We start from the raw sequence: 16353 nt of genomic DNA on the forward strand, positions 1-16353 counted from the left end.
TGGCAGGTGCGCATAGAATTGCTTTTTTTTCTTTCTTTCTTTCTTTTTTTTTTTTTTTTAACGACGTAATGATTTAATCTTCTTATTTTCTCAGCAGAGCACGCTTTGGACTTCCCTGAATATGATGAGACATTACCGATCAGATTAATTAATATGAGTTGGAAGCAGAGGGACCCGTAGAACTTGCTTTCCCAGGCTTACTTCTGAATTGCCATTTCTGTTTTCTCTTTATTAAGCACATTTCTCTCCCGGTGCATTAGGCTCATTGGGTTCGCCTGCTCCTGGAAATGATCAGCAGATTTCGTAACCTGCCCCGTGCCGTTCGGCTCCAGGGGGCCGTGGCTGAAAAGCACAAAGGGGAGACATCGATGGGCATTTTTGATAATTCTGGGTTTCTTTGGGGGTGATGTCAGCCCTCTGCCCCCCCCTTCTGCTTATTTTAGACTCTCCCTTTTTATTAACTCATGACAGATTTTCATGACCAGTGATTGAAATTGCTTCCACGTCCTCACCAGAACCCAGCACAGTTGATTGGTGGAAATGTGATAAATGCACCTCCCCCAAATCAAGGGAACAGAGCACACACATCATGTCCAGATCAGCACGTGTGCAGCCAGGATGCAGGATTGCCAGGCATTTGTGCTAAGCGGGGGACTGTGAAAGCAGGAGGCAGAACTGGATGGCCCTTTTGGGGGCCTGGGGAGGCTGGCCTCAGGGACGTGGGTCCAGCTGTTCTTCAGATAACATATGCCAAAGAGCGTCCATTAAGTGATGGTGGCCCTCGAGCTCCTCGGGAAGTCGGGGCTCTTGCGTATCCCTAGAGAAGCTCATTTGCCTGGGGGAACCCACTCCACCATCCTTTCTTTGCTCCTGGCACGGGGCTGCATTTTGATTTCACTGTGAGCCACTCCTGCGGGCTCGGTGGCTTCCTTCTCCTGGTTGCTGGTCACCGTGCACGGTGGCTGGCCTCAGCTGCCTGCTGGCACTTTGGACTTTTCAGAATTGGCGTGGGGGGGGGGTCACACGTGTTGCTGGCACCGTCCAGCTGCCTTCCTGATGTTTTATGTAGAGTTGAGGTTCTGTCATCATTCAGCCTCATTAGTGTCTGTTTCAAATGCTCAGCCCCCATACAAAGATGTTTGTGGTGATGCCCGAGCAGTACTTGAAGGATCTTTGAGATTAGATCATGCCTGGTTTGCAGTGACGTGGATGTTTCAATGTCTGGGTTTTTTGAGAATCGGTGACGAGGGGGTACGTGGCCCCTTGTCATCTGAGCAGTTAGCTAATGGGGCTGTTGCACCCCTCGATACTTACACATACCTGAGGCTTTCGAGGTCTGGTTTGGCTCAGTTCCACCAGGTGGGCACGTCCTCTCTGTGCTGGGCCCACCTCTGGGGGCACAGGGGTGACGGGTTGGCCTCTGCCTCCGGGAGTCTATAATCTGGCAGTGACACATTCACATGCCCCCTAGGTCGTAACCCGGAGCGCAGGGGCTCGCGGTGAGTTCATGGCCAGACCTTGCAGTCTTTTTTTTTTTTTTTTTTTTTACCCCCCTAGATTTTAGTTATTTACTTGAGAGAGAGCACAGAGGGAGAGGGAGAAGCAGACTCCCCGCTGAACAGGGAGCCCGATGCAGGACTCGATCCCAGCACCCCGGGATCATGACCTGAGCCAAAGGCAAACGCTTCGCCGACTGAGCCACCCAGCTGCCCCTGGGCCTCGCAGCCTTGCAAGTGCCTGGTGCAGTGGGTGAGCTTGTCAGGCGGGTGACTCCCTGACACCCAGTGCAGGTACTGATGGGGGGATGGGAAGGGGAGACCCAACACTTACTGCTTGACTGCTTCTTGTTAAATTAGTTGTCACGACAACCTTAGGATCGTGCCTCGTTATTATCCCCCTGCAGTGGAAAGACAGTAAAAGATAGAAGGAGACGAAGCCCGTGCCCGAGGTCATTGTGTGACGGACCTCCAGAGCCTGTGTGTTCTCTTATTCCGCCTGTACCGGCACCTGCCCTGGGCTTGGGGGGGCTTTGGATGAGGGACCCTTTGTAGGGTCGGTGTGCGATGCCATGGGGAGGGATTTGGGCTTTGTGTGGGGAGGCAGTGGAAGGTGGGCATGGTCTGTGGGCAGAGGAATGACCTGATGGGCTGTGTTCTGGGGACGAAGTCTTGAGACAGTGTGGGAGGTGGACTGGAAGGGAGGGACTGGGAGCCGAGACCCTTAGAGACCAGAGCAGACGCCCGGCCTTGCGCGGCTCCAGCCGCCGTCTCCGGCCCCCGAGGATTCTACCTGCTGCATCTGGGAGGTGACTCAAATAAGCTGACCCACTTGCTCTCCGCCTGAGCCGCCGTTGTCCCTTGTCCCTACAGGATCAGTCATTCTTTATGAGCAAGAGGCCCGCGCCCCTCCCGTGTCCTGGTTTCTGCTCGCCAGGTGGTTTATATGGTAAACCTGACATTTCACGTTCACCTGGAAGTCTTTCTTCCTATTCTCCTTCCCGCAGACAATTCATTTTGCTGTGGTCCTCGCCTTTTTTCTGATCACCCGGGGCAAAGGGGAAGAAAAGGCCTGATCTGGGCCGGGGAATTGCCTGTTTGACATCAGCTTCGGAGCTCCAGCCTTCTTTGTATTTATACTTAAGTAACTTCTGGTATCCAGAAGACCTGCTTTCCCGGAGACGGGTGGATGGCTTTGTTCTCACTGGCCTCTCTCCTGGATGCCTGCGGCAGGTGGCTGGTCGCGGCACACGCCCCAGCCGACGAGCTTTGTTGCTCCAGAGGCAGCTTGTCCCGCTAAGTCCCTAACTGCAGAGCAGAGCCCTTCCTCTGAGCCCTCTCCCTCCGTGCGGCCACATCCCAGTAATTGGGTCCTTGGTGACCCACGACTGCCAGGCTAATGTAAGCCTTAATGGAAACTCTCCTTTTCCACCCAATTAAGTGGCTGGAGGTGGAATGTTTTGCAAGAACATTCTGTTCCCCGTTCTCCTGACTTTGTGTCTCTTATCTAAATTCCCTGTTCAGCTCCTTTTCGTCTACGTAAACACGTACTCTTCGGTCCCACAAATGTTTATTGCGTCCTGATGACACGTCAGGTTTTGTGCAGGCTGTGAGGCTGTGGTCCTGAGCAGCGCCCGGCCCCCATGCACTCCTGGGTGGGGGCGGGGAGGCAGGCCCTCCCCACAGCTACACCGACGGGGTAAAGGATTGTCGTTGTCATGGGCAAGGGGAGCCGCAGGAAGCCGGAGGAGGAGCCCTCACTCTGTCTGGGGCCTGAGTGCAGAGAGACTGCTCTCCTGTCTAATCTGGGGGTGGGGTGGAGTTAGCCCTATAGAAAGGGCATCTCTGGTGGTGGGGACAGTTGGGGCAGCGATGTGGGACATGAGCAGTTTTGGGAAGGCCTCATTACAAAGGGGAGTGCAGAAGGCGGAAGCTGCAGCTTGATGAGGGGTGGGGGCTGCTCATCAAGTGTTTGGGGGGGGTCGTGTTTTACTGTGGAGCTGGCGGGAGCCGTCTTGTGGATTACACCAGGGACGTGGTTAGCTTTGCGTGTCGGAAGGACGGCTGCATCAGAGAGAACGCCGTTTGCCAATGACAGAAAACTCAGTGGATTAAGAACAAAATGGAATTCATTGGTGACTTTTGACAGAAGGGGCCACCAGTGGCTGGCCTCAGGTAAGGCTTGATCCAGCACACAAACGGTGTGGCTAAACTGTTCTCTGCGGTCTGTCGATCCAGTGCCTTCATTTCCAGGTTCTGTTCGGTGGTAGGATGATAGTGAGCTTCCACCTGCGTCTTTGCTGGATCAAGGTCACTGGGGAAAAGTGCCTGTCTCATTCTGCGTTCCCAGTGCAATCTTCTTGTAGCTCTGAGCAGGCCAAGCCCATTCCTGGCTTGTTACCTGTGTTTCGGGGAGTATAGCGTGCCCGTTGGCTCCACACTGGGGCTGGGAGCAGGTCCCCACCTGGATTGTAACTCCTGAGAATGGGGGGTACATGCTGGTTCCCTCCAAGGGAAGGCTGGGTTCTGGTTTGACCAGAAGAAGGTGACGGGGTGCTGGGGAGGAGAAACAGCTGAGTTCAGGACGGTCACCTGCAGAAGGGAAGAGGCCACGGCAGGGCCCATGGGAGGCCGAGTGGCCGTCCTGGTGGCAGGTTCCTCCCCTCTGCCCGCGGCTGCCCCAGGGACAGGATACAAGATGCCGCATCTGAGGAGGGTCCTGCCCAGCATCTTGCCTCCTCCCTCTGTGTTCTTTGCATATGGACGTGTTTGCGGGCCTTTCATCTTCAGCCTCTGGCTCCAGAATCAGGCTGTCGTTTGCAGTGGCTTCGCGTGGTCAGGGCTGTGCTGCGAGGTTCCCTCTCTCAATTTCTCTCCCCCTCCAGATTGCTTGCCGTGTCCCCTGAGACTGGCAGTGTTGCCTGGAGAATCCCAAGCCCTCCCCCCCGGCCCCCCGATTTCTGCTACTGAACCCATTTTCCTAGGGTGTGGGAACCAGCCTTTTGGAAAAGAGGGTCTTGGGAGAAGCCAGGGTGGTAAGTGAACTCATTCATTATTGCTGCGGAGACAGGCAGCCCCGCCTTTGGCTCAAGATCGAGAACAGGGAGTCAGAGAAGGAATGAAGTTCTGGGTTCTTCCCATGGGCAGGAAATGGCCTGTGCTTCCCTCTGATCCCACCGGAAGCGGGAAGATGATGTGATTTGGAGAACTGCAGGCCTTGCGTGGGTCAGATCCATCCCTAAGTGGCCAGGCCAGCTTGGACGTGGCACGTTGTGTTAGACCTCGTCTGTGGGGGGAGCTTCGCATGACAGCACTTACGAGGTGTGCCCAGTAAATGTCCTTCCTTCCTGGGGAGGGAAGCACCCGTGCCAGGTGCTGGCCAGGTGGAGAGTTGTTGAAACGTGGCCCCTGTATCCATCTCTGAAAGGAGCACGAAAGTCCCTCGCCGGTGTGGATTTCAGGAGCTGGTGGGGTTTGATAATGTCTTCTAAGTTAGGTCTGGCCCGGCATCAGCAACATCGCCTTGGGGCTGGTTATTGGCACCGAGTCTTGGACGCTGCCTCGACCTGAGGGGTCAGAATCTGCCTGTTAGCGCAGGCGATCCTATGCATTGAAGTTTGGAAGCCTGCCTGAGTGCTCAGGAGGGGCCTGGTTAGCAGAGGGCTCCGGCGGACGGTGGGAGGGGACATGACTGGTGTCCGGGTGGTGACTGGGGTATCCACGGTGTTGTCTCAGGGTCGGTCCTGTCTCATCCTGCAGGGTTCCCAGAGGATGTGACCCCTCAGCTTCCCTCCCACACCTTTCCCAGGCCGACCCAGGCAACCACACCCTTCCCTGGTGTCCCCTAAGCCAGAGGCCATGGAATGACCCATTCAGTAAAATCAGAGGAGTCGCAAATGGGTTTCGGATGGTGCTGAGGACGGGGGTTCCAAGGTTCTGAGCTGTGTGGATGCCTCGCATCCAGCAGAAGGCCTTTCCCGGAGCCTGGAGGGGATGACAGAATTGCCTGGGGGAGAGCCGTTCCTTCACCCCCAAACTCACTGCTTCTCTCTTGCCCGCACATGAAGGCATGGGCGTGTGGCCCTCTGTGACGTCCCCGGGGTCCGCAGCAGACACAGCTCTCTTCACGCAGGCCGTCCTGCGGGGAAGCCCCAGGGCTGCGGCCTACGGCGGATGGAGCCCCCCCACATGTGGGCCTGGATGCTCTGCGGCCTCGAGAGGCCCCGGCAGGCCTCCTTCCCTGTAGGATTGGCTGTCTCGGGCTTCGGGCCGAGCCCGCGGGGGTCGGGGCACAGGCTCCTACCAGAGTGTCTGTTTGTTGTCCTTCTTTTGACTTCATTTCACAATAATGTAGGAACATGGTTGTGGCCCAGCCTTCCCGTCTCCTCGTCCCTCCGCCCTCGTCCCTTCCAGAAGTGACATCGCTCTTGTCATTTTGGAGTGGAGCCTTTCCTTTTCTCCACGAACGTAGACGCGTACACCTAGAAATACATAGTTCGGAGTTTCTGATTGTGCTATTTGCATAAATACCTTGCTTTCTTGTTTGGAAAGCGCCACGATATGTATTGCACTGCGGGGCTCGTACGTTTACTCCTTCAGAGCCTCCTCGGTGCCAGGCGCTGGGCCAGGCTGTGGGGCGGAAGGGCCAGGCACGCCCTTCCCCTCCGTCTGCTGCCGGCACCGCCCTCTCGGCGGCCTGAGAGCAGGCCCCGTCGGTCTCGTTCTCCTGTCCCCTTAGTGCCCGGCGGAGGGCCGACACGGAGGTGGCCTTCGACCGGCGTCCGTGGGATCCGCAGCCTGCCGACCCCGAGGCTCGCCGCTGCTTCAGTGGGACAGACCTTCAGCTGCGAGCGCCGCGTGGGGGTCAGAAACACCTGCCGACCTCCTTTGGATTTCGCTTTATTGAAATGCTCACACATTTATTTTAGCCTCGAAACTTACTTCGTCTCGAGAAATGGGATGGAACCTCGAGCCCCAGCAGAGCAAACCCCATAAAGGAGATGTCAGGCTGAGCCGTCCTTACGGCGTGGGCCACAGTCACGGGACTTTCTTATTCCTGTGGTGTTGTCTGTGTGCTTCCGACACTCCTCAGCTGAGAAATTACCGTGAGTTAAACTCACGTAAATACAGCGAGCTCGTTACAATGGGCCGGCATCCTCGTGACGGGGCCAGATTCCGTGCCGCAGTGAAAACAAACCGGATCTGCCACTTTAAAGGTCAAGAGGCTCTCTCTGGCACGTTTTCCCTCGCCGATCGGTCGCTGAGAGTCATTTCCCTCTTGTCCCACATCCCGGTTGGGAAGGGCGGCTGCTCTCCTCGGGGCGGGGGCCATCAGCTCCCACAGCCTTTGACCCCAGGCCAGATGCTGCCGTCCATCCGCTAGAATCCTGAGACTCGTGGAGATTGAACCTGGACATCATAACCTCCTGGGAAAGACCGGGCCTCACACTTCAAGGCCTTTGCAAGCGTGGTAGCTCCAGAAAGAACTGCCGACCCTGCGTGGTGATCCTAGCTCGCAGTGAACGCCAGTGTCTGCGGAGGTCAGAAAGAGTGGTCCCCCCCCCCCCGCCAGCAGTCTGCTCTGCGTGACATCTTCTTGGGCCTGATTTTAATGGAGTTGTGAGATCTTCACGAGTGGAACAGTGGGACTCACACCACTGTGTGAAGAGCTCCACGGCTGATGGATTTCATTATTCTGATCAACTCTGACTTCGGCAGAGAAATGACCCCTCTGAGTGCGGACGGAAGCCCTCACTGTGGGGCAGAGGCCGGGAAAGCCTCACGGTTGGATCCTCCTAGGCACCGAGAGGTTTCTGTCCCCCTGCCTGCCCTAGCCCAGCCCGTGGGGGGACTCGGTGCCTCTACCCTCCCTTTGCTTTCCTGGCAACTCCGAGGACCGCTCCGTTCCCTTGAGGACCTGCCCAACCTGGGAGTGGAAGTGTCTTGACCGGGACCCGTAAGCGTCCAGAGCCGAGGCAGCTTTCCTGGCGTTTTCTGGTTCCCCCTGTAGACGTGGATCAGGGGACGCACTGTTTTGTGGGGATTTTCTCTTTGGTCTGGTTCCCGTGGCGCTGCTGAAAATTCTCCTCCTGATCTTTTGTTCTGCACAAAAACCAGGAAGCGTAGACATGGCGTCAAAAGTCCCCACAGGTGGCAAAACATCACGGCTGTGTTGAAATGTCAGAAAATGGAATTGTCACCACTTAAGCACCCGAGGCCGCGGCCCACCCCTCGGCAGGCCTTTGTATCCACCACGAAGCCCTGCGGGTGAGCCCCCCATAGGCTCCCTGCACCCCGTCTTTGCAGGGGGTGCGTCGTGATCCCCCGTCCTGCCCCGGCGCCCCTTGTGGAGCGAGATGCCGAGAAGCCTTGTGTGTTCAGACCCCCGCGTCCCTGACGGTGACCTTGCTCCGTGAGCCAGACGCTTTCAGGGCGTGCGTGCCCAGGAATGTCAAAGGGAAAAAAAAAGGTGCCTAAAAGCCTGTGTTTTTGGAAAGAGCTTGGGTCTAAATAAATAAATGAAAGCCATACAAAGGAAAAGATTAAAAAAAAATCAAAGATGGAACCTTTGCATTTGGCCTGGAGCGTAAATGGCAGGCTCTTTATGAGATGCTGTCAAGTGTTGAGGTTATAGTTTCCAGTTCTTTCTTCCTTTTTATGTGCTTGTAATTCCAGGCAGGAGAGGTGTTTTTTTGTTTTTTGTTTTTTTTTTTAAGCCTTGCCCAGTCCTTGGGTGGGGTGAGGGAAAAGGAACGGGCTTTGGAAACAGCCTGTATACATCGATCCAACAGATGCTAAAGCTAGCATTTATTGAGCGCTTACTGCATGCCAGCACCTCACTGAGTCTTGTAATCTCTCGCCGAGGGGTGCCCCCATTTCACAGATGATAGCTGAGGCACGGAGCAAATAAGTAGCCTGCCCAGGATCAGCTCGTCGGTGGTCAAGCCGGGATCTGAAACCAGCAGACTGGCTCCAGGGTTCGAAGGCTTCCGTTGCACTGCTCCTCAAATGTGAAGACCTACAGTGTGCAGGAGCTGAGTTAGCGCTGGTGGGGGTGGGCAGACGGTCCAGGAAAGAGGAAGTCGGACAGTTGTGTGACGTGAGCTAGGCAGAGAGGAGCCCAGTGTGGGAAGGGAGCACCCAGGAGGGCTTCCTGGAGGAGGTTGCCAATAAGCTGAGGCTTGAAGGTGCGTAGGACTTAGCTGGGCATAGTGAGGTGCAAGACCATGTAGAACCGGCTTCAGTCCTGACTCTGGGGCTCACTGTGGGGTGTACATCAGGTGCCTTCTCACGTAACAGGTGCCTGCCCAGCCCAGGACCCAGCCGCTCCCTCACTTGTTAGGAGATACGATGAAGGGATGTCATGAAAGATGCCTGGCACATAGGAGGTACTCCGGAAACATGAGCGGCCCTCTGTCTGCTTCCCACAGATGGCTAGGAATGTGGGTTGTGCATACACTGCAACCTGAGGTTGCAAACCGATGGCCCCTGGTTGGCGCACAGAATTGGAACAATTTGCTTACGTTTATAAATTGGGAGATTCCACACTAAACCCTTAATTTGAGCTTTTTTGAAAGCTCATAAGACTGGTGACTGCTGTCTGCATGTCCCGGTCTGCCCCCTGCCCCTGGCCAAGTGAGGGGTAGCCGTCCCCAGAGGGACACTTGTGCTATCGAACACCCCCCCCCCCACCTTGGCACTGTCTTCTGACCTGGGCTCCGTCCTTCCTCTCAACCTCCTGGCTTTTCCCCAGCCCCGTGTCCCCTGTTTAGCCCACGGTCACGCAGCGGCACCCCTGGGAGATGGATTTGGGTGCAGTGGGAACCTTTGCTATCGATTTCCTCATGGCTGGCTGGCTGGTTTTATGTGGACAAGGGCATTCGTCTCAAAACCATGGTGCGCACTCAGGGAATCAGTGAGTCTTCAGCCTCGTGGCATCGAGCCCCTGTCTGTTGGAACGCCCACACCCGTTGTGCACACCAGACGCTGGCTCTCCCAGGCCAGCAGATCTTTCTCCGTGATTCAAGGCAGCCGGCGTTTTGCATTTTTGAAGTGTTCGGCTTTCTGGCAAACGGACCAGTACTTTAAAAACCAGAACATTCCAGGGATTAACAGAAGGCCACTAAACTGGCAGAGTGGGGTCCTTGGGGAGAAGCCATGGTTCAAGAGGAGCCCCTCCTTCCAAGTGTCAGACTGACCCTCGGAAGATATAGACAGAAAGGTCCTCAGCGATGGGGCTGTGTCCCCTGGGGAACCCAGGCTGTGAGAGAGTCCTGAAGAGGCGTCTGTCTCGAACCCTCCCGTGGCTCAGCATTGATGGGGCTGCTTGGTGGACTTCCAGAGTCCAGGCTCTGATTTGTCACCCGTATGCTTTGCAGAGAGTCCCAAAGTCCCCGCTCCAGATTCTTGCTGTCTTTCAAAGCTGTACTCAATTGCTTCCTCCTCCAGGAAGCCTTCCCTGGTTCTTCCTGGGATGCGGGAGAGCCATGCTCTTTCCTCCCTTTGTCCCTCTCTTGGAGACTGTTTCTCACCTCCGTTCCTCCCCTTCACAGAGCTTGCACTCTGACCCAGGAGCTGAGCATTCATGTTCTCACTCCTCAGAACTCCCTGTGAGGCAGATACTGCTGTTACCCCACGTTACAGATGGGGGCACTGAGGCGAAGGGACCCCTCCGGGCCACGGGCCTGCGTGTAGTCAAGTGGGATTCACTCCCCCCAGCTCTGACCCGGGCTCGTAACCATTGCGTCTGTCCTTGTTTCCCTCAGAGCTTTGCACACAACAGGCTGCTTGGAATGTGCTGTTGAACCAGAGCCTGGGCGGTTCTGTGAGAGCGGTTCTCGTTTATAAGGTCGAGAAATCGCGGGTCCTGTTTAGTGTTATCTTTGATGTTCAAGGGCGGAGTGGAAATTTCTCTGTTTCCATGTGACCCAATTTCTGTGCTTTGAAAATGCTGTTTCCTTTCTCCCCGTGTCTTTGAGATCAGGCAGCAGGGCCCCCTGGAAGCATTTCCGCGTGTCCACCCCTCCGCCCTCCCCCCGGTCGCTCTGGTGCATGGCCTGTGTCCTGCTGAGCGGATGACCCGTTACAGGCGCATTTCATGGCTCACCTGCATGGCTCACCTGTGCCCTGAAGCCCCCTGTGCCTCCCTCCGCCTTTTCTTCTTTCCTGGGCTGTGAACATAACCACATCCCCGACCACCTGGACCTGAAGGGGACCCCCCCCCCCCCCCGGCCTCTCTGTCCTTCAGTGATGTCACCTGGGAAATGGGACTTAGGCGTTCAGGGTCTCCGCATACACCCGCTGACCGATTCAGGAGTACGCGCTTCGTGTGTACGTGACTTGCGTGCAAGATCCCCTTTTCCACTTCCCTTTCTCTGCCTTTGGAAGCTTTCTGCTGGCTAAGGTGCTCCTCGTAACTCATCACATAGTAAAAGCGATTGCTGAAATGCCGTCGCTGCTTTCGGAGCTGGCTGGGCCCCGGGGGCGTCTGTGGAGTATTGCTGGGGGCGGGGCGGGGGTGTCTCACAGACCCCCCTGTGCGTCATCCCACTCGAAGGTGCTGAGCGTCTGCGTGCGTCTCGCATGAAGTTAAGCTAGGGGTTTGCGGATAAAAAGACGGCCGTGTGTGCGGTCTGTTCCTAGGATGCGCCCTGGGGAGGGGGGTGTGGGATTAGGGGGTGTGCGTGCGCGGGGCCGACCGCGGGACGGCTTCCAACATCCAGACCGGGATGTTGCTGGCAGAGGGTCTGCTTTTTCTTCCCTTCCCCTTTCCCTTTCCCTTCCTCTCCCTCTCCCTCCCTCTCCCTCCCTCTCTCCCTCCCTCCCTTCCTTCTTTTTTTTTCCTTTATTGGTAAAACATACATATCATAAAATGTATCATTTTAACCCTTCGTGAGCGTGCGCTTCCGTGGCACGAAGCCCGTTCTCGGTGTGGTGCAGTCACCGCCACCATCTCTTGAAGCTTTTTGTCGTCCTCACTGAAACTCCGTCTGTGTCAAACACAAACTCCCCTCCTCCTGCCATTCGACTTTCTGAGGATTTGCTGACTCTGGGTCCCTCACTGTGTTCGTCCTGCTGTGACGGTTCCACGCGGCGTGCTACCCTCGAGGTCCATCTGTGTGGTAGCAGGTGTTAGAGTGGCCTTCCCTTCCACGGGTGAGGGGTGTCCTGTTGGAGGAGCAGATCGCATCTCGCTCAGTCACTCTCCCGTCAGTGGGCTCTTGGGGTGCTGCCACCTCTGGTGAATCGTGCTGCTCGGGGACATGGGGATGTGAGAGTTTACTTTGTAAAAAGCCTCGTCTCAGGGCCTCCCCTGTGTGAGACGTGGGCGTCCTCGTGCGGGGCGGAGGGCCGGCCATCCGCAGAGCCCACTGTGTGCCTGGCTCTGGGCTGGAGACCTCACCTTCATCATTTCGTCCTCCCAGGGGCCCCAAGGGGTGAGTGGGACTTGTCTGGGGTCACACCACTAGCAGAGTTGGGGGCACCGCCCCAGCCTGCCTGCTCTGAAGCCATCAGGCTCTGTCCCCTTGGTTACTCCTCACATGCCCGGGATAGGCGGTGTGACCGGAAGAGAAGGCCCGGGCACGTGGGTGACACCGACGGGGAGGCCAGTCCATGGCATGTAGTTGGGGACTGTGGCCCAGAGCTCTCAACCAGGGCTGTCAAAAGCAGCAGGTGCCCAAGCCCCACCCATTGAGTCAGGTCTTGGGGCTGGAGGCTGGAGTCCCTGGAGTAGCTGGGCGCCAGAGGAAACAGTGGGACAGGGCGAGGGTGTTGGTCCCCGGGGGTCCTGGTGGTGCCCCCGGTGGATGTGATTCGAGGCACATTCCTGGGGGGCGAAGGATCCTTTCTGCCACTGGCATCCATGCTATGCCTCTGATCCTGTAGCTCTCTGAACCCTGTGATTATCGAGTGCTCCCCCAACACACACACACACACACACACACACACGCGCGCGCGCGCGCACACACACACGCAGGGGCTGGTGCTGTACACACCGCAGGTCATGGTGCCTCCAGCTTGAAGCCTCGGGTTGGGTTTGTTAGATCTGTTGCATGCTCTAGTGCCCCAGGGCTGGCCATTACCTGCTATCAGTCTTCCCTTAAACCTGCCCGTCAACAAAAACATCGCTCTAAATTCAGGACTTGCCTGTGTGCGTGTTGGGAGCGGCCTCCACCCCCGGATCCCATGGCTGAGGACACAGCTCTCCAGGGAGCAGGGGAGAGCCCCCCATTTCAGGCCCTGTCGCTGCGACTCCAGCATTGTCCACCTCAGCAGCCTTGGGCGGATCTGGAAGCATCTAGAAGCTTCCGTGTCTTAGTCATGTATTCCAAAGAGCAGCAAAAACAGCCTGGCAGGGCTTGGCGGGTATCGGGAACTACTTGGCACGAGAGGGAAGCACTGCAGAACGTATTCTCGGTTCGGAGCATTTTTGCTCGGACTCTTTCTGGGCGACAGGCCATTTAGGAATGTTTGTTAAATGCTTAAAAAGCAGGAGTTGATTCCTGTGTTTCCGCTGCTGACATGCGAGGCCACGGTACTCCATTGACATTGACCCTTGTTTTCCTTTCTCGACAGTGAGTGACCTGCAGGAAGAAGGCAGACATGCCATCAACTCGCCGATGTCCCCCGCCTCGGCGGATATCCACCCCGAAGACACCCTGCTAGGTACCGTGGGCTCTGCCAACCCCCTGTCGTGACGCCGCTGAGCTCCTGCGGTTGGTGAGGCCGAGAAGGCGCACCAGAGGGATGGCCAGGTGGCATCCGAGAGTCTGGGCTCTTAGCTCAAGGTCACGTTCAGAAAAGTCGGTAGGAAAGAAAGCCCAGTCTTCCTTTGTAAGCTTCTGCCGGTCTGATTTCACACGCCAGGTGTATTAGTAGTTACGTACAATGAGGCCAACGGATCGAGAGTTGAGCACCATTGGAAAGACAGCTTGTTACTAGCACAGTTCCCGAGGTGGGGGCACCCCGGGGTTGGGCAGGAGGCAGGAGTGAGGGGAAGGCGTGACCTTTCTTTTCTCGTGGGAAGGACTGGGTGGGGCAGGGTAGGCAGGTGTGGACCGGCTGGTTAGGATAATCTCGTGGGGCTCTAGGCGCTCTCCTGAGTGGTCTGTGTCAGGCCCTGGGGGGATGAGGGCAGGGGCTTGTGGGCTGGGAGTGTGAGAGCCTGTAAAACAGGTGGCGGCTGGGGGCGGGCTCTGGGTTGTTTCGTTTGTGCATCAGAGGCCGTCACAGGGGAGTTATTGGCTGTCTTGGGAACTGGCCAGCCCTGGGAGGGGCAGTGTCTCCAGGTCCCCAGGCTCTGAGGTGTCAAAGCATTCGAAAATACAGAAAGTAAGAAGCATAGTTAATACACCCTAATCTCTGCACAAGCCAGAACTGTCCCGAGGCCGTGGGCTTGCTGGGTAGGACCCACCAAGTGGTGGAGGCCCCTGCACCCACCTCCTTGGGACCACATCACAGCCAGCACTGATGAGGTGACAGTCTGGACACATTTTTCTTAAAGCATGTTTTGGGATCTGAACAGTCTGAAAGGCGGTTGTGGAACATTCCGCTTATTTCCAAACCCTGGTTCAAAGGGAAGTCCTGGTTGGTTCCTCCGTTGTGGTTTCCACGACCAGGCCAGGCCAGCAGGAGCTTGCGGAGAAATGCAAACACAGGTTCAGCTTGCTGGACCTGAAGCCAAGTGCTGGATGAGGGCCCTGAGATCCTGCTGGGGTCCACTGTGACCCCTCTCTCCTCTTGGAAGAGCTCGACTCTTCATTTTTGCTGTTGCTGGTCGCTTTCAGTCCGGCAGAAGTGCCTGCTCCTGGGTGACCCTCTCTAAGGGGAACCTGGGGACTTGTTCATGCGTCTGGAAATTAGCTGGGCACAGAACAGGATACTGTACTTTGGCCCGTGGATATCTGGCACTGAGTCATTCTTCACCGTGGGGGCTGTCCTGTGTCTTGTGGGTTTGAGCTTCCTCAGCCTCTGCCCACGAGATGCCACCAGCTGGGACAACCAAAAACGTCTCCAGACATTGCTACATGCCCCCTGGGGTGGGGGAGGGACACGGTTGCTCCTGTTGAGAGCCCTGACTTAGACTAACGGAAGGGCTAGAAGTCTTATCCTAAACACATGGCAGGCTGTTGTTTTGTTGATAATGCCTCAAACTTGCCTTTCTCTGGGCCCTAACCCTTCTTGTTTTGCCATCTATATAAATAGCCATTCTTGGGCAAAGGGAGTTGGTGTCCTTGTTTTTTCCATAAGGTTCCGCTTGTCCCTGAAGTTCATGTGACTTTGATAAGGACTGACCTGGTCAGCACCTGGAACTGAGATCTGAAAGGTGAAAGGGATGTGGAGTAGAGGAAGTGCGTATCAGACAGGGAGCAGCATGTGCCAAGGTCCTGTGGCAGGCAGTGGTGAGGCTTGTTGAGGAGCAAGGGAAGGCTAGAAGGGCTGGAGAGTGGAGAGTGCCCGTGGATGGTGCTGGCCTTGGTCCCAGGAGCACTGGGATGCTGCTGGGGGCCTTAGCAGGGACATCCCAAGAGACCCGTGTGTGGTCTCCTGTGTGTTACCTGGAGCGTCCCTTTTGAGCATCAGATCTGCGTGACTCCGAAAATAGTTTTCCACTTTCTCAGGTTTTAAAATTTGCTGTTATGAAGTCAGTCCGCTCAAAGCCATTCTGTTCCCACTGGCATGGACAGGGGCCCAAGCTCCATGGGAGTCTGCCTGGGCCCCAGGAGCCTGGTCATTGCCACCTGTGTGTCCTGCGGGCCCACCCCCTGCTCAGGTCCCGAGGCCTCCCCCTCCGCATCCCCTCATGCGGTCAGCGGTACCTCCACACTGTCTTCTGTGCGGGTAGTGGTCGGTTTTGTTCTGGATGGTGTCAGGCCGCCAGGGGGGCTTTCCTGCACGTAGCCCCTCTTCCTCCCTATCACGCCAGCCCCTCTGCAGCGGCTCCTGGGCCCCACCGTCCGTAGATTGAGGCCTGAACGTGGAGGAAAAATGGCTAACAAATAGAACGGGGATGAACACATTTTATCGTGAAACATCATCACCCCCTCTTTTTTGCTATTTTTTCCTATTTTTTGGTCCGTACTATCTTACGTAGCAGGGAGCTTTCTCAGTGTATGTATTTATTAACAGTGGCTGCTGGGACCTTTTCCCACGGGTCCGATTCAGCCCATGTGTGTGCGGTCCTCACAGTGTGTGAGCCACTGAGAAAATGACTGGCTTCTCTGCTCTCGGTCCCTCTCCCCTACTGGGGGCAAGGGGAGCCGGCCGTCCCCGCAGCCCTGCCACGCCCACTTGTGCTGACCGCGACTCTCTTCCCCGGCAGAGGAGAACGAGGAGCGCACGATGATCGACCCCACCTCCAAGGATGACCCCAAATTCAAGGAGCTGGTCAAGGTAAGGAACCCCTAGGTCAGCGCCTGCCTTCTGGGCTGCGGTGGGCAGACGGCTGGGCTGGGTGGGGGGGCGGAGGGTGGGGGGCCGAGCCCCAGAGCTGGTCCCTGGGGTCAGGGAAGCTGCGACGGGAGGGCAGCTTCTGTCTCCTTAGCCTGGTTTCTGAGACCCGGCTCAGAGTGACGCTTTATCTGTGGCGTCTGTGCGTGTCTGAGTGCGATCGCCGTGTTGATTGTTCTGATCTAAACCACGGTGGGGCTTCAAAAGTTAATCCCCCTGGTGGACGAGCAAAAGCTCAGGCGCTGGCCACATCCTCGGCCCCTGAGACCCAGCTCCGCACCAGAGCAGGCGGCTGTGGAACACCTTTCCCTTCTGCAGCCCGAGGCGGAACAGGTGGCCCCCGGGCTCTGAGGACGCTGTCTGTGACAGTCCATGCCACAGACATAGGCTATTAGAAGCGCTCTTC

At 56.6% G+C, this 16353-nt stretch overlaps 1 protein-coding gene across 5 annotated transcripts in view; it reads left to right on the forward strand.

The window, feature by feature from the left end:
* PARVB (parvin beta) overlaps positions 1 to 16353 on the forward strand; it is a 98131-nt gene that overhangs the window by 33435 nt on the left and 48343 nt on the right. For all 5 annotated transcript variants that reach the window (XM_040637679.1, XM_040637680.1, XM_040637682.1 and 2 more), the window contains exons 2-3: positions 13074 to 13163; positions 15820 to 15890. In XM_040637679.1, coding sequence (XP_040493613.1) covers positions 13074 to 13163; positions 15820 to 15890 — 161 coding nt within the window. The remainder of the gene's footprint in view (positions 1 to 13073; positions 13164 to 15819; positions 15891 to 16353) is intronic.

Source organism: Ursus maritimus, unplaced genomic scaffold (genome assembly GCF_017311325.1).
Source record: "Ursus maritimus isolate PB19 unplaced genomic scaffold, ASM1731132v1 scaffold_21, whole genome shotgun sequence".
NCBI classification, from domain to species: domain Eukaryota; kingdom Metazoa; phylum Chordata; class Mammalia; order Carnivora; family Ursidae; genus Ursus; species Ursus maritimus.